Source organism: Salvia hispanica, chromosome 3 (assembly GCF_023119035.1).
Source record: "Salvia hispanica cultivar TCC Black 2014 chromosome 3, UniMelb_Shisp_WGS_1.0, whole genome shotgun sequence".
Classification (NCBI taxonomy): Eukaryota; Viridiplantae; Streptophyta; class Magnoliopsida; order Lamiales; family Lamiaceae; genus Salvia; species Salvia hispanica.
Genome location: NC_062967.1, coordinates 11,762,728 through 11,784,761, shown reverse-complemented (window position 1 = coordinate 11,784,761; position 22,034 = coordinate 11,762,728). Strand labels below are relative to the sequence as shown.

At 35.7% G+C, this 22,034-nt stretch overlaps 4 protein-coding genes across 8 annotated transcripts; 2 read left to right on the top strand and 2 right to left on the bottom strand.

The window, feature by feature from the left end:
• Positions 1 to 123: 123 nt before the first annotated feature.
• Positions 124 to 3,733, bottom strand: LOC125210818 (dnaJ protein ERDJ3B). The gene is made up of 10 exons (XM_048110415.1): positions 3,459 to 3,733; positions 3,225 to 3,373; positions 2,948 to 3,080; positions 2,005 to 2,116; positions 1,452 to 1,568; positions 1,280 to 1,366; positions 915 to 974; positions 739 to 816; positions 580 to 651; positions 124 to 465 (listed from the first exon to the last, which is right to left on the bottom strand). The coding sequence occupies exons 1-10, from the start codon at positions 3,527 to 3,529 to the stop codon at positions 307 to 309; spliced, it is 1,038 nt and encodes a 345-aa protein (XP_047966372.1). The 5' UTR covers positions 3,530 to 3,733; the 3' UTR covers positions 124 to 306.
• Positions 3,734 to 5,031: 1,298 nt separating this feature from the next.
• On the top strand, positions 5,032 to 8,277 carry LOC125210933. 5 transcript variants are annotated; one of them, XR_007174432.1, is made up of 9 exons: positions 5,032 to 5,176; positions 5,270 to 5,357; positions 5,874 to 6,021; positions 6,130 to 6,234; positions 6,331 to 6,423; positions 6,742 to 7,176; positions 7,286 to 7,344; positions 7,421 to 7,538; positions 7,963 to 8,100. XR_007174432.1 is itself a non-coding variant. In XM_048110576.1 (8 exons), exons 1-8 carry the CDS (start codon positions 5,134 to 5,136, stop codon positions 8,189 to 8,191), a joined length of 1,389 nt encoding a protein of 462 aa, XP_047966533.1. In that variant the 5' UTR covers positions 5,033 to 5,133; the 3' UTR covers positions 8,192 to 8,277. The 5 variants fall into 5 exon arrangements, 3 of the variants coding, with proteins under 3 accessions (XP_047966533.1, XP_047966532.1, XP_047966534.1); XR_007174433.1 differs by having other exon boundaries at positions 7,279 to 7,344; XM_048110576.1 differs by having other exon boundaries at positions 5,033 to 5,176; positions 6,130 to 6,222; positions 7,279 to 7,538; positions 7,963 to 8,277.
• Positions 8,278 to 10,857: 2,580 nt separating this feature from the next.
• On the bottom strand, positions 10,858 to 11,810 carry LOC125216499. The gene has a single exon (XM_048118233.1). It carries the CDS (start codon positions 11,716 to 11,718, stop codon positions 11,056 to 11,058), a length of 663 nt encoding a protein of 220 aa, XP_047974190.1. The 5' UTR covers positions 11,719 to 11,810; the 3' UTR covers positions 10,858 to 11,055.
• Positions 11,811 to 14,582: 2,772 nt separating this feature from the next.
• On the top strand, positions 14,583 to 20,538 carry LOC125215114 (CTP synthase-like). The gene is made up of 23 exons (XM_048116435.1): positions 14,583 to 14,917; positions 15,464 to 15,543; positions 15,729 to 15,815; positions 15,896 to 15,946; positions 16,040 to 16,157; positions 16,251 to 16,307; positions 16,476 to 16,540; positions 16,640 to 16,723; positions 17,053 to 17,103; positions 17,188 to 17,250; positions 17,348 to 17,394; positions 17,626 to 17,695; positions 17,775 to 17,837; positions 18,195 to 18,284; positions 18,390 to 18,428; positions 18,594 to 18,743; positions 18,827 to 18,904; positions 18,989 to 19,074; positions 19,380 to 19,428; positions 19,514 to 19,594; positions 19,798 to 19,891; positions 20,002 to 20,084; positions 20,223 to 20,538. The coding sequence occupies exons 1-22, from the start codon at positions 14,800 to 14,802 to the stop codon at positions 20,067 to 20,069; spliced, it is 1,689 nt and encodes a 562-aa protein (XP_047972392.1). The 5' UTR covers positions 14,583 to 14,799; the 3' UTR covers positions 20,070 to 20,084; positions 20,223 to 20,538.
• Positions 20,539 to 22,034: the final 1,496 nt, after the last annotated feature.

Sequence of the window (22,034 nt, the reverse complement as noted above, 5' to 3'; positions counted from 1 at the left end):
AATTTTGGCATGTTATTTTTATTTAAAGAACTTATTTAGTTTGAAAAATACAAGCAAATTGCTATCAAGTTGTCATATCCATCATTTGTAACATATAAGTTGTTTGTAATCGACAAAAGTCGATGGAACGACCAAATGTGGGAGTTGAGTTTTCGATAGTACGAGGAAGAAAGAATCTGAATGGTTACATCTCTCCCTTCACAAAGGATCTCTACAATTTTAACAAAATTGTGAAGAGCATAAAAATGTTCCAACAGCTAAAGATTATGTAAAACTCAAATCTTGCTACAAAATAAAATGTTATAGCTAGGGTAGTATTTCCTTGATCTTTGTCTTCTGCTCCTCCGTCAATGATGTCGGGAAAATAACCTCGAAGGCCACGTATAAATCACCCTTCTTGTTACTGAAATGTAACGGCATGCCTTCCCCTTTAAACTTCCTCACTTGCTTCGGTTTTGTGATTCCCTGTTACAAAATTTCAGATCATCTTCATTTTTTCTTTCCTTGAAATCAAAATGCAACAATAGATGATCTTATAAAAAGATATGTGAGAATTTTGGCTAAGAATGTTTCATTTACCTTGGAGCTGATGTCCACTAAATGCTCGTCGAGGTGTTTAACAGTCTTCTCAAAACCAACAAGGGCTTGAACCTGAGATAGAGAAGAGTTTTAATTTGACATCGGTCATTAACCTTTGACAATCATCTAGGTCAAGGCTGTCCAAAACCGAAACATTACCAAAGTAATGGTGACTGTTGTATGCAGATCATTGCCTTCCCTTCTGAAGCGGTCATGGGGTGCAGTACGTACACGAAACTACAAATATGAGATCAAATAGTCAGATATGTTCAATAATTGAAAAATAAAGAGAATTAATCCACTACCAGAAATTAAATTAAGGATGAGGATTAAACCTTAAGATCTCCTGCTTCACCATCAATTATTGGTTCACCTTCTTCATAGAACAGCACTTCCTGTAAATAAATAACAGTGCAGAAAATGAGACATGTCTGACTTTAGTTGACAGACTCGGCGAAAAACATTATCAAAAGTTTCTGATCGCTTTACTACAGAAGCATTTCAAGGAAAAGCACGAGTTTGTGTTCCATGCATACTGACTACTAGCCTGCCTAGTTGGACTGGTGCTTGGAGAGAGTAGGATTGAAAATTCATAGGACGAGAGCAAGAAAGGTAAAAGCCGTCAATATAACAAAGTTTTGCAGAAGACATGTTGGATCTATATTTAGAACCATGAGGTGGGGAGAAAAGAATTGCTTACCTGTCCATCCTGCATTCCTTTCTCAATATCCACGGTGATAAAATCACCTTCCCTTTCATACTTCACATTTGGGCACTGTTCACATACCTGAAAAGAAACAGAACAGAACCTTGGTTGAGTGATACCTAGTGCTTCAAGATGGATTTGCATTTACTCATTATGAAAGATATACCTGCTCCGTCATCTGCTGAAACATCCCAGGACCAATTTGTTTGTGGTAAACCTCATTTCTACAGTTGCAGCGCCTCTTCCCTGGGGCTGGTTTTATTACGTTTTTCACCCTCCAAACCTGATGGATTGCACATCTCAATCATTCAATTATGAGCGGCTATGCAACTGTTATTGTTGTCCATTTATTTGTGTTTTATGAAAGTTCTTTTTACTATCATACGCATGTTTACATTCCAAGCAGATTAAGACATAAATGGAACCAAAATGATCAAATATCAAACATGTAAACGGCACATTCAGACTATGGACAATTCAAAACAACATACATCTATTTCTTCTTCTATATATCTTTAAGCCCTATAAAGCCACAACTATAAGAGAAATTTAATCTCAATATCTCAAATATGATCAGAAGGGGGAAGATACAGCAGCCAATTTAGCAGTACAATATTCTATTTTGCATATTTATAGACATTATATTCATCAGTTCTTCACTTAATCACAAAATATATTTATTCAGAGGTATATATATATGTTGTTTCCGCATTCAGTACCTTCAAAGTACCCCCCATATACAGGTCTTCAAGTGTGGCGTCCAAATCAACAATAACATCATCACCTTTGACAACCCTCTCTTCCTCTTCAGCGGGACCTCCACCAAAGAAACTGGAATGTGTTTCATTGTCAGAAAATTATCTCATGGAAACACGAACAAATATTCAATTTCAGTAACCAAACAAGGCAAAAAGGTCCGGCATACATGAGCAATTTAAACCCAAACAGAAAGCATCAACACTATGACATGTCTACATATTAGCTTAGTGGACAAGTACAGGGTGGTTTCTATTACACTTCAAGGTGAATATAGAGTACATAAGCAAGGACATACCATAAACTAACTGAATAAGAAGTAAAACCTAAAGCCATGTTTGAAACTATCAATTCAGGATATTATTGATAGTGCAACTAGATAAATGACTTTCAAGCCAACAAATTAGAAACAGTAAACCATTAAAAAGGCTTTATATATCTGATGGTACTAGCATGTGTTTCAATTAAATAAGTTTACAACTTTATGGTTTACCTTTTGCAAGTTCTTCGGCACTTCTCTCGCCTAATTCACAGGCAGAGATCAGTATAGTATGCCTAGTTTTCATTATGTTTTTCACGTTTTCTCATAATAATAATAGTTAAGCTGCGCCCCTAAAAAGATGAATAATAGGTCAAGATGGCAGACAATCTATGTCATCTTAAAACGTAATCTAATTAAGAGAAAGGTATGGGCTCTAACTTTCAATCTGCTGGGCAAGGTTGTATGCCAAACTCCTTAACAAGAAAGAAAGCAGTATAAAGTACAATGTATACCACATAAGCTGCAAAAAATCCTTCGTTTCCATATGAAAATCAAGCAGCTACAACTGATGGAGTAAACACACATAAACCAGCATAATGTCCAAAACGAGAAGCTCAAATGAACATCAATATGTAAGAGCTTACGAGCTAAATATATCTTGAATGTTCATACCGCCACCTCCTCCTCTCCCACCACTAGCCGCATGCTGCTTGAGACCTTCCTCACCGTATCTATCATATATACCTCTCTTTTCGCTATCCGATAAAACTTCATAAGCTACAGGATCGGACGAATGCAAAACAATCATAATCCTCCGAATAAATCATCAATGCCGAGTGATCATATCACCATTTTCCTAGTCTTCTAGCTAATTCAATTAATACAAAATTCAAATAACAAGTAAATCGCGACAAATAATACCATTGTTAATTTCCGCAAATCTCTTGTTCGCCTCCTCATTCCCTTGATTTTTGTCCGGATGATACTTCAACGCGAGCTTCCGATACGCACGCTTTATTTGGTCATCCGAGGCGCCTTTCGGAACTTGGAGAACATCATAGTAGCTCTTCCTGGTAGATGCACAAAATCAGGGAGATAAATCAAAACCGGATCCTGCAATCTATTCACAACAGAATCGAAAATCCTAACACTTACGCTGCAACAGCGATCAGGCAGTATAACGCGTAGCATACAAACAGCAATAACTTTGATCTCCGATGCGCCATGACAGCAGGCACAGAAATAAAAAATTGCGAATGCGGAAAAGCTAGGGCTTCTAAACGGATCTTCACGCCAGCTTACAGAAATTGCCGAGTATCTGGAATCAGTACTCGATTGTAAACGAATGAGCGAATGCGCAAGAAATCGAACACCGACGAGAGATTTCTCTCTTTGCGACTGACAGAGAGAAGCTGAACCGTGGAAGGGAACGAGCTTTTCATATTTATTCAGTGAAGTGCTTAGAGTTCGAGTTGACGTAGGTTTCAGTTTGCAACGTGGTCTTGGGAGAGCTGGCCAATCAGAGCTCATTTCCACTTGTTTAAACCAATCATAACTGGCCACGTGTAGATATAATTTCTCTTTCGTGTGGTTGGCCGAACCGAATCGCAACCGGTCGATCGGATCGGTGGGAAACCGGTTTGGGAGTACTATTTCCCTTGGTTCTTAAAATAAATCTTAAAAAATAGAGAAATTTATAAATAAGATATAGTTTCGGATTTGGATCCTCCGCTGTGGCTCCAAGCACAGCAGGGACTGCTGTTTCAAACAGTAAATATTTTAAAATAAAAAAAATTAATATTTTATATATTATTTTAATATTATATTTTAATATTAAAAAATTGGCTGTATGTAACAGCAGCCCCTGCTGTGCTTGGAGCCACAGCAGGGGATCCAAACCCGTTTTAACGTGCAATTGAAGTAAGTTAAAGGAAAAAAAATAGTTAAAGTAGTGTTATTGGTGTGTGGATTTCATATTATTAATGGTGTGTAATTGGTTAAAATATTTTGGGAATATTACAATAGTAAAATTAGTCAATTTTTATAGACAGAGGGAATATTTAGTTTTCATTGCATTTAATTTTTTAATTGCTTTCAACTACTTAAATTAGATTAAATACTAAACTTTCATTCATAATCAAATACAATATCATTTTATCATGGTCCATGACACAAGATATTTGTAAATTTATGGATGTGGTTATATTTGTGCACTTGATGCTATTAGCCTAACAATACAAAGGACTTTACTTTAAGAATCAGGTCGTGATTATTGAAGTTAGAATCATATTTCAAAAAACTAATTATACGCTGTAAATGAATCAATCAATTTAAATTTGGATCGAAATTTTTTATTTGAACTATTTAATTATTTTTATATTAATGGGCCATACGTGATTGCTTGACTCAATATTTTGTAAACAAGTTTATCAAATAAGCAACTAACTCTATTTAACATCAAAATTCAGCGATTAGTACTATATAACCAGTAGATTGGCCATCTACTTAAAAAATATTTAATCCAAACAAATTAAGTTTAAATTAGTAGTATAATTTTATTACACTTTCTATTGAAGTTAAGTTTAATTCTTCAATTAAAGTTTGCAAATTTCTTTTGATACGTAGCCACTTTAAAAGTGAGTAAATATTTTGTTGGGTCAATACAAATAGTCCAATACTAAAAGGCCCAATTCAGAAATGCGGGTCGATAATTGCCCAACATTTAGATTCGGGTAGTTTTATTATCACTATTTCCAGCCCGATTGCTAAACCCACCACCGCGCGGCGGCGCCGTCAACCCGCACGCGGCGGCGCTCTTCATACAACGAAGATGAAGTCGGCATTAAAAGCTTCCATATATTTGCTATCTGCTAGTAAACTCGCTGACCCCTAATGTGTGGCATTTCCTACTTGTAGCTCTCCCAACGCTCAATTTCGTTTTTTTTTCCCTCCCTCCATTTTCGCAGATAAATTTTGGGTAAATACAAGCAGCAAGGTTTCATCGCGATCGATTATATCCACCTTCGACCTTCTCCGCGGCCAATTTGACTGCAGGTAAAGTTTTGCAAGTGTAACGTTTGGAGCTTTGCAGCTGGCGTAATTTCTGTTTGAATTCTGTGGATTACTCAATCATATGTTCAATCAATGGCTCGTCATATCAATTGCACACTATCAAATATCAATGAATGGTAACAGTTGTTATAAGCATGTGTATTTTTTACAAAGAAAAGAGAAATTTACATTACATGTGCTTGAGGAGAAATGGTTATTTTATGTAGCATTTGTTATGCTCTTATGTTGATGAAATGGATTTGGTTGTATGGCATTGAACATTGAACATTGAAATGTGGTGCTTTTGGTCTCTTGATGAATTTATGGTGAATGGCTCCTTCAGTTCAGACTACATAAACAATTTGTTTAGCTGTTTATAGATGAGATGAGATTGATGGCTAAATATCTCTTACTATTATGTAATTTTAGAAAATACGCTAGTAAGTAATGGCTGATGACGCTGTGGAAATGCAACCGGTTGAAATTTATAGCTAATAGCTGCATCGTTCTGCTGGCCAGCTTCCATGCACGAGGATTTCAGAGCTCGAATAGGGCTGTTCACTCTTCTGCTCATGAGGATGATGATTTCTCAGAGTTGGATTCGGGAGTATCAGAATGCCTTCCAAATAAAATTGAATCAGTTATCGAGAAAGTTGATGATTTTTTGGTATGATATGATTCACTAATAACTGTTGTTGTTTCCTCTTAGTTTATGCATTATGTTACTAATATTTTGTAGTTTCTGACTTGAGTTATTCATTCTCATGCCATGAAGGGTGATGATGTTTCCTTAGAAGTGAATCCAAGAGTATCAGATTGGCCTGACCAGGAAATTAATTTGGTTACAGAAAAATCTGATGCATTTTTGGTAGGTTCGCAGGTATCTCTATTGTTTCCCCTTATTTATGCAATCATGTCATTAATTTAATCTTGTGTGCGACATTTCTGACTTGAGCTGTGCTCTTCTGCTGTTGAGGATGATGATGCCTTCTCAGAACTGGGACCAGGAACATCAGATGTCTCCGCTAAGAAACTGAATTTGGTTACTGAAAAACGCGATCATTTTACGGTAATTTTTACTGTTGTGCATATTTGTTTTTCTGCTTGTGTTTTTCTATATTGATCTTGCTCGTATGATTGTATACTTTTTCAATTACATTTGTGGCATTATGAAACTCCAATCACATTTGTTGCATTTTGAAACTCCAATCGCATTTGTTGCATTTTGAAACTCCAATCACATTTGTTACATTTTGAAAGTCCAATCACATTTGTTGCATTTTGAAACTTCTTGGAGCTAACTTCAATCATTAGGCATCACTCATCATGAACCCTTTTTGCAATAATGAAGTCTCAGAAGTTCATTTTTTGTTATTCTCATTTACAGAGAACAAATTCCCATAAAAAGGCCCAGTCTTCAGGTCACAAGGATTTGATGAAAGCCATTGCCAGATCTTTTGCTACTCCAGCTAAGGCTCGTGTCCCTTCTCATGCAAGGATGCCTACTGATAACAAGGAGCCGGGTAGCAAGTCCATATCTTCAGATTACAGGCCAAACGGGGAGGAGGGAGTTGGAGCAGTTGCCAAATCTTCTACAACTTCATCTACTGAGTCTCATGCCCCTCATAATGCGCCAAGATCTACTGATGGCAATAGAAATATATCTGGAACAAAATATCCACTCTCTGTCTCCATTATGAACATACCTTCTGAAGTTGGTCTCTCCAAGCTCGTAGAAGCTATTTCAGTATTCGGAAAGGTTTCTGGTGCTTCTTTTGTGACTACATCTGAAAATTTTAAGTGTTGTAACATTGATTTTGAGGTAAATATTTCTTCTCCCATCCCCCCGGTCATACGGCTTTTTATGTTTTACTTCAATGTAATAGTAGTATATGATTAAGTCTTTCATCCATTGTTTCCAAAGGATGCAGACCAATGCAAGAGAGCAGTTTCGGCTGGTAAAGTTGAAGTGGGAAGTCACATATTTCTAGTTAGTCCTCTTGATGCTGTAGATCTAGTTGCAGTGAGGATCAAGAACATAAACCTATGGACTACTGATTATGCAGTACACTCCATATGCAAGGCAGCTGGCGAATTAGTGGGATTGACTAGGACAAACAGGACCTGTGTGGATGCCTTCTTCAATGTCCGGAATCACACTTGCCATCTGGACATAATTAAAAAGTGAGAATTCCTACTCTTGCCTGATGAAGCTCCGCAAGAAATTTCACCACGCCTGAAGAGACTATTATGTTATACACAATTACTTGCTAGTTGCTACTCTCTCATGTCACAGAATTACTCTTAGCATCTTTATCATTCGGAATACTAGTGATTCTAATTCTGTCTTTTGTTCCTTGTTTTTGCCGTCTGACCGATGTGTCGAGAACAGAGCATGCCATCCAGCTGCTATAGATTTTCATTTTTAAATTCTTTGGTTTACGCCTTTCCGTTTGTGTTCTAACATAACATCATCATAATAGAAATCAAGAATCAGTGATTTTCAAAATACTTTGCTGCTTTTGTTAGCTGACTATATACTTCTTTCCCTTGTGTTATAGGATAATCTTTTCATAATTTGAGCTGTTCTCTCCATTTTGGCTTGCAGGTTGAATAATACAGTATGTGAAAGCAACCACTGGTCTGCTTGCGAGCTCCCAAGCATATCTAACGCATCTCAAGCTGGATACAATTTGCATTCCCAGATTGCTGATCATTGTGCCAAGCTGAGCACAGAACTTTCCATGAAAAGAATATATCTGCAGGATCTAGAGAGCTTAAACAAGAGTGTAATGCACCTAAAAGACATATCATCTCCCTTGAATCACTCAGGTTAGAGATGAGACTACATCTGTTTCTTTGTAGACGTAAAAATTACTCTACCATTATTTATGATGATAATGAAACCTTCTCTGTTCCAGAACTTGCTTTTGATAAGAGTAAACAAAATAATGAGTTTTGGTCATGAAACCTTCTCTGTTCCAGAACTTGCTTTTGATAAGAGTAAACAAAATAATGAGTTTTGGTCCAAAACTTTGTTCCTCTTCTGATATATTATTATTTGTTATGCAAGAGTATTTGTGTAGTCTTGAGTGATGGAAACTGTAACTGAACCTAGAAGCTAATGGTGTTGGGTGCTATGAGATAATCAGATGAGAGTCGGAGTCACGGGTAGCAGTTTTCTTAAAGTAGAATTCTGCCATTGGAGCTATCTATTTCAAGAGAGTATTTCTTTGCACTCTTTTTTCAGACGGGGCTTCAAAACATCCCAAAAACCAATCACTGTTGCAACTGGGTAACATTGTTTCCATTAGCCAGCAGATTTGTCCTCTTTCATATCCACACCGAGAGTCCTGCAAGACTTCTTCTTGTCTTTACTCTCCGACATGCTCATAAGTGTAGATTCAGCCATAGGATAGTCTCCACTCTATTCAACGTCGAGCATGGCCCCTCAACTTCTATACTGTTCCCAGATTCTTGTCAGGGACTACCCTAAAGGCTGAGTCGTCAGTTGGACAGAGCGTAAAAGAGCAACCCGTCTCAAGTCAGCTGAGTGGCATATATCAGTGGGTGATGATAGGAAACTGTTGGAAAGAAGCAGAAATTAGGGCATTTCGACAGAATCATAGTCAACCAAAATCAGTTATCTAGTATCTACAAGACTACAACTCAGGATCCTCGTAAACATAGAAATGAAATCTTCCCATATTCTCGTAGTTAGAACGTCGTATAAAAGAGTGATAAATGTAATAGAGCAACGTAATCCAAAATTATTTAATTGTTTATTTTATTTTCCGCATTTCAATTATATTTTCTACCACGATCCTCGATATCAGAGCCACGCAGGCGAGAATGTGGTGAAGTGGACCCATGGGAAGGATATTAATCCCATCCATGAGCATCCAAAAGGACAAACTCGTGGGCTTCGAAGATTTGAATCGAATTGAAACTTGCTCTGTTATTTTGTACTCCCTCCGTTCCACAGTAATAGAGTTATTTGCCATTTTGGTACGTTTCATAGTAATAGAGTCATTTCCCTTTTTAGTAAAAGTCAACACATTTTTACATACCTACTTTACTCTCTCTTACTTTTTTCTCTATTAATCTCTCTACCTTTTTCATTTTCCACTTACTCTTCCTTTACTTAACTCATCTAATACAATTTTTCTTAATTTTCGTGCCGAAAAGAAACGTTTCCATTACTATGGAACGGAGGGAGTACTGTATAAGACAAAACAATTATGAAACGGTAGATTTAGTAACAAATTTAGTTATACGCATTGAATGTATTGTTAGAAAGTTGATGGAATCTTAAATTTTGATCTCGAATCCCGAGTTGTAGTATTGCATTTCGAGGGGCCACCTGCAACCCCACATTGAATTAAATGGATTTGGGGTTTCCATAAATCGACGTTTAAATGCAACAATCTAGACACATGTGATAATATTCAAGATATAGTAGTATATAGAATTTAGATTGATAATATTGAAGATATGAGATTTGATATGCTGACTGGTGAGAGACTCTATTTGAGCGCCTGTGAGCGCCTTCATACTTTTTCTCTTCTTCCTTTTTTACAACTTCTACCGCATCGTGTTTCTGATTACTAGGATTCCAACAATATATTCTTTTTCAACAATAATCTTATTTCCTCCCTTCCTGCCTTTTCAATTTTGACAACCCCAATTACAGTGAAATTTCTTCTCGCACGCTTCACATTCTGGTTCTTTTTTTCTTTTTACCACAGATTCTACTTCTCCCCATTTTTCCTTCATTCTTTTACTAAACTAAAGCACAATTCATCATAATTAAGTTATTTTCCTTATTCAAGCATCCCATTATAATTAAGTTATTTTTTTTTTACAAAATTCAACACACTTAATAGTTAATAGTATCTCTTACTACTATCTTATTATTCTATACTCAATTATTTAGTATTTTGTTCACTATTTTACTTTATTCTACGTCGCTTATCTACTTCATTATCATTTATATAACTTTTCACAATATACCTTCTTTTTTTTAATAATACAGTATACTTATTCACTGAACAGTTATTCATTAATCTTTGTATAAAAAAAAAAGTTTTTTAAGTATAACGAGACAGGTATAGTACGGAGTACTCTATATTTTTGAATTGTGAAAAATAATTTTATTAAAAAGAATATTAATATTAATTTTTTAAGTGGCCAACCAGAGAAAAAATAGAATCCATCTTTTTATTTTCAGTAAAATATACTTATAAATTAAATATACTTATTTTTATAACATTGGTTTGCAGAGTAATTTTCAACGTTGTAGTGATTTTTGATGAGATTACTCCTTCGGCAAAACAAAAGAGCTGCCTAGTAATCGATTTAATCGTTTAAAGTAAGCTAAGTGGGAGTATATAATTACTTACCACTCCACTTTCATACTCTTACGTTATTAAAATTACATGAAAAATTGCTCATATTATTTCAAATAAACGCGAACAAATGTGTATATTATTATTACTCCATATTTAATTTCCCTGCATTACTGATTTATTCTTTCAAACCTTCCACAATTAATGTACAAGCTTCATTATACAATTTCATGCAGCTAAAGTTGGAATAAATCAAGAACAAGTTTCCAATACATGATGGGAAAATAAATTGAAACCAAATCACAAATGTAAAAGTGATTATGAGCATCTCCCATAATTCAAATACTCCGATTTCAGATGGATGAAATAGGATTCCGATTAGTGGTAAATGATCCAGTGAAGGCTAGGCACCCAAGCAGACCTTGCCGGTACGGCAGAAACGTCTTCTTCTTCATCTCCTCCGCCTGCGCTCTATTCGCCGTGTAATGCAGCTCGTGCGCCGACACTCGCCTCCGCCACAATCCGTTCGCAGCTTTTCCGTTAACCGGAGCCTTCGTTCCTCTCTTCGTCTCATGATTCTTCGAAGACGACGGTGAAGACAACGAGATCGACCAGAATCTGTTGCCTCTCCCCTCGCTCTTGCTCCGATGCAGTAGATCCTTGAGAAACATCCACTTCTTCGAGTTCCTCCCCGACGGCGACTCATTGATCCTCTTCGCCTCGTATTCCACCGCCGGCGACATGGATCTAGCTTTCCGGTGCGAGAATTTGAGATCTCCGCCTCCGCTGTGCAATTGCATCGGCCGGATGTGGCCGTTGAAGAAGAGGTCGTCGGCGTTAGGCAAATTAGCGGTAGGAGCAAACCTAGAAGAGAATTGGAACTGGAATGAAGCGGAATTGATTCGATCGAAATGCATGGGGGTTGGGGGAGCGCTGTAGAAGTAGGAGGAGGTGTGGATGTCCTCCTGGCTGAGGCGCGGAGGGTCAGCGGCGGAGGGGAGATGAGAGAGAAGCATTATTGTTGTACAGAGAGCAAAGGAGACGAAGCTATGGGTACTGCTACTCTCCTCTGTTTTAGGTGTGTATATCAGTTACCTTGATATCTCATTAGAAGTTTTCATTTTATTGACTTTTATTTTTTCTCTGTCATTTATAATGTGGGTAAATTTATTCACCAAACTTAACCTGACTCAACAACACTCCTCGACAAACATAACTTTCATTTTAACTCATTTTTTTATGCTTTCAAGGGGGGGATAAGCTAGACCTATTTATCATAGATTCATAATATGTCTCTGCAATTTTGGAAAGAAAATGAACTTTTAGTGTTCTTTTTGGTCCGTTCCACATAATTTGTTCCATTTCACTTTTACCATTTTTGGTAGTGGACCTCATATTCCACTAACTCATCCATACTCACATTTTATTATAAAACTAATATATAAAGGTAGGATCCACGTTCGACTAACTTTTTCAACCCACTTTTCATTACAATTCTTAAAACTCGTGCCCGGTCAAAGTGACCCGAATTATCCGGACGGAGGGAGTATCTTTTTTATTTACAAAGACCAAAAACGTTAGTAGTAGTGGAAATAGCGTTTGTTATTCAAACACTTTTATATGCATAACTGATTGAAGGAAGCAAATCTAAATAGTGTTAATTTTTACTAAATAAACTCAGATATTGGTATAAATATTTTTTAGCGGTAAACAAAATGAATTGATGGTTATTCGTTTTTAAGTCGCAGATGTCAGCAGAGTTAAATTTTATTTTCTAGAAGTAATTGACGTTTTTCCCCTTTTAGGAAGCTGTTCACGTCAAATTTGTAAGTATACGAAATTAGGTAACCAAAGCTATATACAAGTCCAGAAGTTACACCACACCTCATATCTACTCCTATATAGGAGTATTTGATGCTGTCAAACCATTTTTTATTTGCATTTTTACATAATTATTATCGTAATAAAAAATGTCCACGTTAGTATTTAATTAAAGAAAGATACTTGCATTACCACGTCATCAGCAACTACAAAAGTGTATTTGATTTCTGAATTTATTTAAAAAATAATTGGAACTCTTGATTTTTCCATGTTTCTACTTCTATTTTATTATTTGCATATTAATTTAGTAATGATATATAAGTATAAAAGTTTGCAAATCATATGAAATCGTAATAAAGAATTTAGAAAAATAAAAGACATTGAATATTTACGATTTATGTTCTTCCCAAAAAAATGAAGTTAGTCGTCTGTTCAATTTCCTGTGGTGAGGTGTACTATTTTTAGGTGAGCAATAAAAAATGGGTTGAACACGTATTCAAATGTTCAACTATTTATGATTTTTTTGCCAAAATAATAATAGTACACGTGTTGGTCGTGCTTAAAATACAATGATACTAGTGAAAACTGAAAAAATATACAGATAAATTGCAATTTACCGAAAACTTTCCAGCATCAAAGTTTTATTACTACTTCCTCCGTCCTCCATTACAAGCGAAACACTTCTTTGAAGTATTTATTTTTCAAGAAAAAGATGACATTTAATAATTAAAGTGAAGAGAATAATATAGGATGTGATTTCAACATATCCAATATAAATTCTCTTAACTCAAATTATTAATCGAATCCGTTGTCTCCGGTGGATAAGTAGTAAGTTATACTATTCAATAAAACTACTCTCTAAATGTACATGAAAGACCTATAATTTGATTTTGCAGCAGAAAATACAATTAATCCGTTGTCTCCGGTGTACACATAAAAGATTAAATTTTTGTTAAATTTTAAGAAATACTACTACAACAAACTTAGCCCAAATAAATAACTAAGGAGCGTTACCCAATATGCTCTGAAATGGCACTGGTCCAATAACACCATTTTAGATCAGCCCAAGCCATTAGATTTTAAATACTCCTACTCCCTATGAACTCGTCTATATTTACACATAGGATAATACTGTTTTAAATTGTTCTTCTCTGAAAATTTTAAATTTACTCTTATGAATCATCCAAAAATTTTAAAAAATTAGAAAACAAAGTTTTACTAACATTTTTTTTCTGTCTCTGTACTAGAAAGTTTACAAAGGAGGAACAAAATGGTGTATTATTTTTTATTATTATTTTAGCAGTATATATCCTATTTACCTGTGAATATAAAGAAAAGAGAGAATAAGTTAACATTTTTTTCATTTTCAGTCTAACTACTGTTGTAACCATTTATCCCCCATTATAATAAAAATGATAAATAAGAATGGATAATATAACATCAATTATATGGGACAAAGAATCATAAAAGGTAAAAACTATCCGCATGTGAGCATGTCCCCCTAGTCCAAATGTAACGTGACGTTTGCCAATAACCTTGTCACAACAATTATCATGTTGCTCTATTTGTAAAATTAGATAAGTGATAAGTCATTAATATCATATGTGGATGAGGATGACACATTAGGAAAGACACGAAATTCGAGTCACTATTTTTTTCAATTCAATGAACGAGTGGCATATATTCATTGAATTGTCCTAATTGTTGAAATACCAAATTTTAATCAACTAACCAAATGGTATGCCTCCACTCAAACTATACAAATCAATTTGGTCGGCACAAATCTCATAATCAATACTCCATATATAGTAAGAACTTGCTATTCGTTGTTTTAAGATTAAAGGCAACAAATTACGTAATTAAACGTGACTATCATAATGAATTTGGGCAAAATTTAGATTCTAAATTAACCATATGTGGAAATATTCGTTAATAGGCCCATTCACAATGGGCCATCAATCCATAAAGATTTGACAAATTTTGCTTTATCACATTTGCCATTTTAGTGAATTTGGAAGGTTTTAGGAATTAGGGCTTTAGCCTTTTCCATGAGCTATTTATGTTAAGGAAACCCTCGTGAAATGGAAACAGAAAGCCGTTGTGGAAACAGCGATAGCGACTGCAGTTTGACATAGCTGAGAGATTCCTTTATTCCACGAGCTAAGAACTTTTCCCCTTCCCGCTCGGATTTCTGACACGCCGTATAACCGATTTAATATTCGATTTCACAATTTTATTTTATTTTTCCTGATTGATTGAGAAGAAAACGGCTTGAAATGAAGTATGTTTTGGTCACCGGAGGCGTGGTGAGCGGCCTCGGGAAAGGCGTCACCGCCAGCAGCATCGGCGTCGTGCTGAAAGCGTGCGGCCTGCGCGTCACTTCCATTAAAATTGGTGTGTTGGCTATTTTCCGCGGTTGATTGTTGTTTTATATGTCAATTATTGTGTTTTTTTTTGGTTTTCCGCTGTAATGGCGTGGATCGAGGATTGCGAAAATAGGAATGCGAGTATATTCCTGAGGGAATACGTAATTGCATGAGGTTTTCATTTGTTTATGATTTCAATCTTTATTGCGTGATGCTGAGTGTGGTAAGGGAGCTGAATCGAATTTGTTTAACTTAAATTTGGATGGGGATGAGCATTGGTTTCTCGATATTTTATTGCATGCGCGAGCGCGGTCAAAGTTTGAACGTATGAATGTTTTAGATTTTTGTTTGAATATAATATTTTATAAGCATTTCATGATTGATTGGTGAAATTCTTAATTATGATTTGAGATGATTGATTCTGGCATCAATAAATATTTTTTTTCTAACTCTGTTATGTAGTCCAGTTTGTATATTATCTGTAGGCATATCAATTTAATTGTTTGTTCAGAATATGGATTTTTTCATACTTTGTTCATGGGTGCCTACTTATTTCGCCTTTATATGCATGTAGATCCCTATTTGAATACAGATGCTGGTACAATGTCCCCATTTGAGCATGGGGAGGTTTTTGTTCTTGATGATGGAGGCGAGGTATCCCCAATCTTGCGAACCAAAAGTATCAGCTTTACTGCATTAAACTTGTTACACATTATATGTCTCAAGAAGTATCAGATTAAGATTTATTTTGAACTTGTTAAAGTTTTAATATACAGGCTTTATGTGTGTTAACCCTGCAATTTGTATAAAGTTTTAATTTTTTGGCAACTTTTGGATAGGTGGATCTTGATTTAGGTAACTATGAAAGGTTTCTGGATGTGAGACTTACTAGGGACAACAATATTACTACAGGAAAGATATATCAGGTAATACACTATTGGCCTAAGGTTTCTAGTGGATGTTATTATATGTTTCTTTTGTGCTAATTTTGCAATCCTTTCTTCAGTCTGTCCTTGAACAGGAGCGGAGAGGGGATTATCTTGGGAAGACAGTACAGGTTGTTGTAGTTTTTAGGTGTTGTTTTGTTTGGATAGAACAAGTGACGTTGACTCTTATTCTCATCTCTTGTTGCATTCTGGGTTGAGTTCAGGTGGTACCCCACATTACCGAAGCCATTAAGAATTGGATTGAATCAGTATCACATATCCCTGTGGATGGGAAAGAAGGCCCTGCAGATGTTTGTGTTATAGAATTGGGCGGCACTGTTGGTAAAGAGTTATTTGCCTAAGATTCTTGTTCTTTATTTCAAAATCAATCTTCAAATTTGTTTTCTCTCAGTGATTTTAATGTTCCTTCTCTAGGTGATATTGAGTCAATGCCGTTCATTGAAGCTTTGAGACAGCTACTCTTCTCTGTTGGTAAGATTGAATAAATTGCCTCCATATGGGAGCATAAAATTTTCGTATTGCAGGACCCTTGTTTGTTACTAACCATTGATTTCTTTCTCTTGCTTTAAGGGTTAAGACACCTATTGTGGGTCTCATGGTCCTAGTGAACTCACTTCTTATTGGTTGTTTCTTTCGCAGGACAAAATAATTTCTGTTTGATTCACGTCAGCCTTATCCCCGTTCTCGGAGTTGTTGGTGAACAGGTAATCTTAGTTATTTAAAAAGATTAAATTCTACAGTCTTGTTATTTACATACTTTTTGTGAAGCTAAATTCCTCTTTCCCAAATTCCACTCGATGCAGAAAACTAAACCTACACAACATAGTGTCCGCGAATTGAGGGCATTAGGCTTGACCCCACATTTTCTAGCTTGCCGCTCAGCAGAGGTACATTGTTACTATGGACAAGATATTTTCTTTTTTAGCGAAAATCTTTGAACAAAAGTTGAAGGCTATTAAAAGTGAAGTAAAAACATGTAGAGAGAATCTTATGGGTCAAAGTCCGTCCGAAAAGACCCGTACTGGAACTCAAGGCCTTATCTGGTGGCATGTTTGTAATTTTACTAGTGCACCGTTCTTATGTATCTTGACCCTGACACTGTCTCATACAAGACCTCACCTGAAAATGTGGTGCCAATGCTCAAGTTTGAAATGGTTTTAAGCCCTTAACTACACTTTCATTAGTATTTGATGTTGGTTTTTTATTAATATTGCAGCCTCTGTTGGAGAATACAAGGCAAAAATTGTCACAATTTTGCCATGTGCCTGTAAGTTGTTATTGTCATTTTTTTGTACTGCACTGTGCTATGTGTCATTTTTTCTTCTGACTTTATGTGTGATGATATGTCCAGGTTAGCAATATACTCAATATCCATGACGTGCCAAATATTTGGCACATCCCTCTACTGCTTCGGGTGGGTAGTTCTTATCTCTGTAAAAAGTGCACTCCCAGTATATTACCCTATTCATCTCTTGTTTTTTTACTTTGATTATAATTCTTCTCCTATCCAGAGTCAAAATGCACATGATGCCATTCTAACACATCTGGAGCTACAGAGGTGCGAGTTCTATTTTTGCTTTTAGCATCATATTTTACATTTTTCATGTCTATCTTGGTCTATAATTATTTGCAGGACAAATGTTGTTGAACAGTTGGTTGATTGGTCTATGTTGTCTGTCCGAAACAGAGCATTTACAAATTTTATATCTTGAAATACTGGAAAGAATCGTTGCATAAGATATAACATGAATTGTTGCTGTTTATGACATGGTGCTGCTCTTTGTTTCAGTGTTGCCAATACTCCTAATTTACAAGAATGGACTGATAGAGCTGAAACCTTTGACAATCTCTCAAACTCTGTTAGCACCATACCCCTTTATTGTATTCCACCAGTTAAATTCTTTCGAAAACCAGATGAGAATCTCAGTGCTATTACAGGTGAGAATTGCAATGGTCGGGAAATATGTTGGAATGGCGGATTCTTATCTGTCAGTGGTGAAGGTGGGTTCCTTGTCTTTCTCCTCCTCTCTCAATAGAGTGATATGATCCAGTGGTCTATCTGGTCGATTGTATCCCAGAGATTTAACCTTTTATCAGTGAAGCAATTAATGTGTAACTGACTCACTAGGAATACTTTGATATATATCTTGCCTTGGTGTTTCTGATTTCACTTCACTGTTGTGCCCCCATTTATTTATCATTTTTTTGGGAGGGGGGATTTAAATTTGCTAAAGAATGCCTCCCTTTGCATAATGGAAAATTTTGTCATTTCAGCTTTATTAAATAGTAAATTCTCCCGAGTTCCTATTATTTTTATAGCCATGGTGTGATATTTTATTCTCTTGCTTTGTTTGGCAGGCCCTTTTGCATGCTTGCATTGCCTGTTCATTGAAGCCAGCAATTGATTGGATTGCAGCTTCAGATCTTGAAGATGACAACGCGTTGTCTGTATGGATATATGAAATTTTCATTCAATGATTAATTACCTTTACCATGATTTGATACGAGAACCATGTCTCTTACAATTGACAACTTATTTATCCTTCAATGCAGACACCGGAAGCTCAAGCGACAGCTTGGAGAACTCTTAAGGTATTGACTTTTCACTTAGCTATCCTGTTACCCTGTATTCACTCCATTAATTGTTACATCTACTCTAGTAAATACTTTTTATTAGGTCTAATATGGTTTATGTCCCTTGGATTGTTATTTTTTTCGAAAAATTTGTTATCTCACAAGCTAACTGTATTTTTTCAGAATGCTGCATGTATCTTGGTTCCAGGTGGGTTTGGAGATCGGGGTGTCAAAGGTATGCTATTGGCTGCAAAATATGCCCGAGAGAACAAAGTTCCATATCTCGGGATATGTTTGGGTATGCAGATATCCGTGATTGAGTTTGCGAGAAATGTAAGATTTTCCTTTAATCATGTGTTCCTTTTTTATGACCACATTGTGGAGACAGGGACTTAATTCCATAATATGATATTCAGGTTTTGAACATGGAAAGGGCAAACAGCTCCGAGTTTGATAAGGATACCCCAAATCCTGTTGTGATATTCATGCCAGAGGTAGCTTGCATTCTCAATTTATTTAATGGTTTATTCCGCTTTGAAACATTCTTTTATTTGATAGATGTCATTCCTTGTTTTTAGGGTTCAAAAACTCACATGGGAAGCACAATGAGACTTGGTAGTCGAAGAACACTATTTCAGACACCAGACTGCTTGACCGCAAAACTGTAACCGCGAACCATTTTCCTCTCTCTAAAATTGCAAATCTACGATTTATGAATCTCCTTTGCTCCCTATTTGTGACACCAAGATTAGTAAAAAATTTGTTATGCCATTCATTATGCTAAAGCTATGCAAGTTGCTGGTAGTTTTTTTCTACCAAATTTTATTCTGAGTACTAAATTGACTTGATATGCATATTCTGTCATTCTGTTTCAAGTTTTCTTCCCTATGGCCGCACCAAAGCTTGCAATTTCTCTTCAGTGGACCCAGTTAGCAATGTCAGATATTCTAACTATTATTTCTGGTACAGGTACCATAACTCAGAGTATGTTGATGAAAGACATAGGCACCGATATGAGGTTAATTGATTAGAAAATTATTTCGTTTACTTCAATTTTTATCGTAAACTTTCAACTCATCACTATTTATTATGACTTTGTACAGGTGAACCCAGAAATGGTTGATACCTTAGAGAAATCTGGCCTAAAATTTGTTGGGAAAGATGAAACTGGAAAACGGATGGAGGCAAGCTCCCTGCTTTGTTCTCATCTACTATCATTTACTTTCGAGAATTTATAATTTTATCCAAGTGTAATTAATTGTTTCATTTTGTACTTGCTCTATTTGTCAAACATGTACTACTACTTGTTTTTATGTATTCTCCATGACTGCTCACAACTGATTTATAATGGCGGTATATTTTTCTTCAAATCTGTCCTATTATGTAGATTTTGGAGCTCAAAGACCACCCCTTTTACGTCGGGGCTCAGTTCCATCCAGAATTCAAGTCACGCCCTGGGAGGCCCTCACCACTATTCTTAGGTAGTGGAACTGCAAATCTATACAGCTCTCTACATACATATGTGAATATCATTGTTGTGGTTGTCTTACTAAGTTGAGTCATTGATTATATATTCAATTTGTATTTATAGGTTTCATTTTGGCGGCAATTGGGCAGTTAGGACCTTACCTTCAAAATCCTCGTAATGGAAGCTTGTAGTTCTGCTGCTTCAAGGTGTATAGAAACCCCAAATTCTTTTCTCCTACCAGTATTGTTATTTTCCCCCCTTGGCAGTGAGAAATAGTGTGTTGCATTGTTGTCGTTTCATAATACGAAGTGGAGTATATTTTATTTTGTATTTTTTTGGTGCAGAGAAACTGTGGACTTGGTCAGTGATGCTATCGAAAGCTCGACTAGTGTTAGGCCAATAGAACCTGTGTCTATCTTGATATTTGGTTGAAGTTAGATTATTTTCTTTTATGCTAGTTTTTTATACGAGAAAGGTGGCTTCATCTATGCCAATTGTAAGTATGTATTTCTGGTATTAGATCCCCAGGTAATTTTGCTAGTTCTGTTAGCCTTAGTTTATTTATACCCTGGTCGTATGCAGTTGTACTCAGACAAATGTTTTGAATATTTTGTTATATTTTGGCTAAATCACAAGAAAATTCATAAATTTTCTACTGAATCTGATGTATATATTCGCACTTTTTTTTTCCTTTTTACCTTTTCTGATCTTAAGTACTACTACAATGTTTCTCAAAAGCGAAAATGTTTGCTTCTGCAGAGCCTAGTTGTGGTATTTTACGCCCTACATTGCATGGTGGTCTATCAACTATCTTATCTTAAAAGTTGTCTGAAAGTTGTGTTCATTTGTTTTAAGAGAAGGGTTGATTTTTTTAAAAATGTTGTAGTACTATAATTGATTTTTTTGCACCATGTTTACAACATTGCAATTATTCGATTTTGTTTATTTACATAAATTTAGCTAATACTATAAATTACCAAACTATTGATATATTCTAATTCGCAACAAATATAGACGCACTTTCCAATTTCGTATGTTCCGGAAAAGTAGTCATTCTATTTTTGGTGATTTTTTTCTCTCTAATGAGGTGAGCCATATTTTACACTAATAATACTCTAATAAATTTTTCTTTCACTCACTTAACTACTTTACCAACTGTGCATTAAAATTCATGATGTTAAGTGTAAATTTTTATATGACGGATGGAGTATAATATACCCTCCATTTCCCATTAAGTATCTCAGTTTTTCATTTTGGTCTATCCCATATTAATCGTCTAACTAACTTTTTAAACCCAGTTTCTTCTACAATTCTTAAACTGATACCGGGTTAATAAAACATATATTAGGGGACAGACTACAGAGGGAGTAAGATTTGTATCGCAAAACACAATGTTTGTTTTGGTTGATGCATTAATGTCATATAAATAAGTGATCAATCTATGTTATCCTTGAAATCTTATTTGGTAGCAAAATCAAAACACAACAATAGTTTGGTTGAAAAAAAATCAATAGTTAAATACTCCTTCCATCCCCTAAAATACGGAATATTTCTATTTTTATTAATGCATGTTAGTAGAATTCCATTTTAATGAAGGGCTTTAGTTTTATTCCAACTTAGGGAGTGACGCATAATCAATATGCGTCTTTAAAAGAAAAACGCACAACGGTCATGCGTCTTTACGTAATGACGCATAATTGTAATGCGTCGTCTGGCAAAAACGCACGAAATTTTGCGTTTTGGAGTGACGCACAATACTTATGCGTCGTTAGTTTGTGACGCATTAGACTTATGCGTCTTTAGTTAGTGACGCATAACCCATATGCGTCTTTCGTTAGTGACGCATAAGGGTTATGCGTCTTCCAGTCGAGTTTTAAAGCAGCAGCAGCGACGCAGAATCGCGAAAACGAAGAAGCAGGCGATTTTCCACTCTTATCCGACGCGATTTTCATCTTTTCCGACAAATTTCAAACATATTTCGGTAATTGCTCTTCAATTTGGCTACATTTATCCTTTATTGCTTAATTTCTGTATGTTTTTCCTAATTTAACAAAGTTAGGGTTTAGGATGAAATTGATGAAATTTCGGACGATTTGTGTTGTTTTGTTGCCTATTTGTGTGTTTCACATGTATATAAATTCGTAAGTGATTCAATT

Excerpts from the sequence above, each read along its gene's own strand:
- LOC125210933 (XM_048110575.1), top strand. The coding sequence starts at position 5,134 with ATGAAGTCGGCATTAAAAGCTTCCATATATTTGCTATCTGCTA. Across the intron at positions 5,177-5,269 it reads CATATATTTGCTATCTGCTA|ATAAATTTTGGGTAAATACA; the intron begins GTAAACTCGCTG and ends CCATTTTCGCAG. Across the intron at positions 5,358-5,873 it reads CGCGGCCAATTTGACTGCAG|CTTCCATGCACGAGGATTTC; the intron begins GTAAAGTTTTGC and ends TCTGCTGGCCAG.
- LOC125216499 (XM_048118233.1), bottom strand. The coding sequence starts at position 11,718 with ATGCTTCTCTCTCATCTCCCCTCCGCCGCTGACCCTCCGCGCCTCAGC.
- LOC125215114 (XM_048116435.1), top strand. The coding sequence starts at position 14,800 with ATGAAGTATGTTTTGGTCACCGGAGGCGTGGTGAGCGGCCTCGGGAAA. Across the intron at positions 16,308-16,475 it reads ACAGCTACTCTTCTCTGTTG|GACAAAATAATTTCTGTTTG; the intron begins GTAAGATTGAAT and ends TTTCTTTCGCAG. Across the intron at positions 18,285-18,389 it reads AAGATGACAACGCGTTGTCT|ACACCGGAAGCTCAAGCGAC; the intron begins GTATGGATATAT and ends CCTTCAATGCAG.
- LOC125210818 (XM_048110415.1), bottom strand. The coding sequence starts at position 3,529 with ATGGCGCATCGGAGATCAAAGTTATTGCTGTTTGTATGCTACGCGTTA. Across the intron at positions 975-1,279 it reads AAGGAATGCAGGATGGACAG|GAAGTGCTGTTCTATGAAGA; the intron begins GTAAGCAATTCT and ends ATTTATTTACAG. Across the intron at positions 466-579 it reads TAGTGGACATCAGCTCCAAG|GGAATCACAAAACCGAAGCA; the intron begins GTAAATGAAACA and ends ATTTTGTAACAG.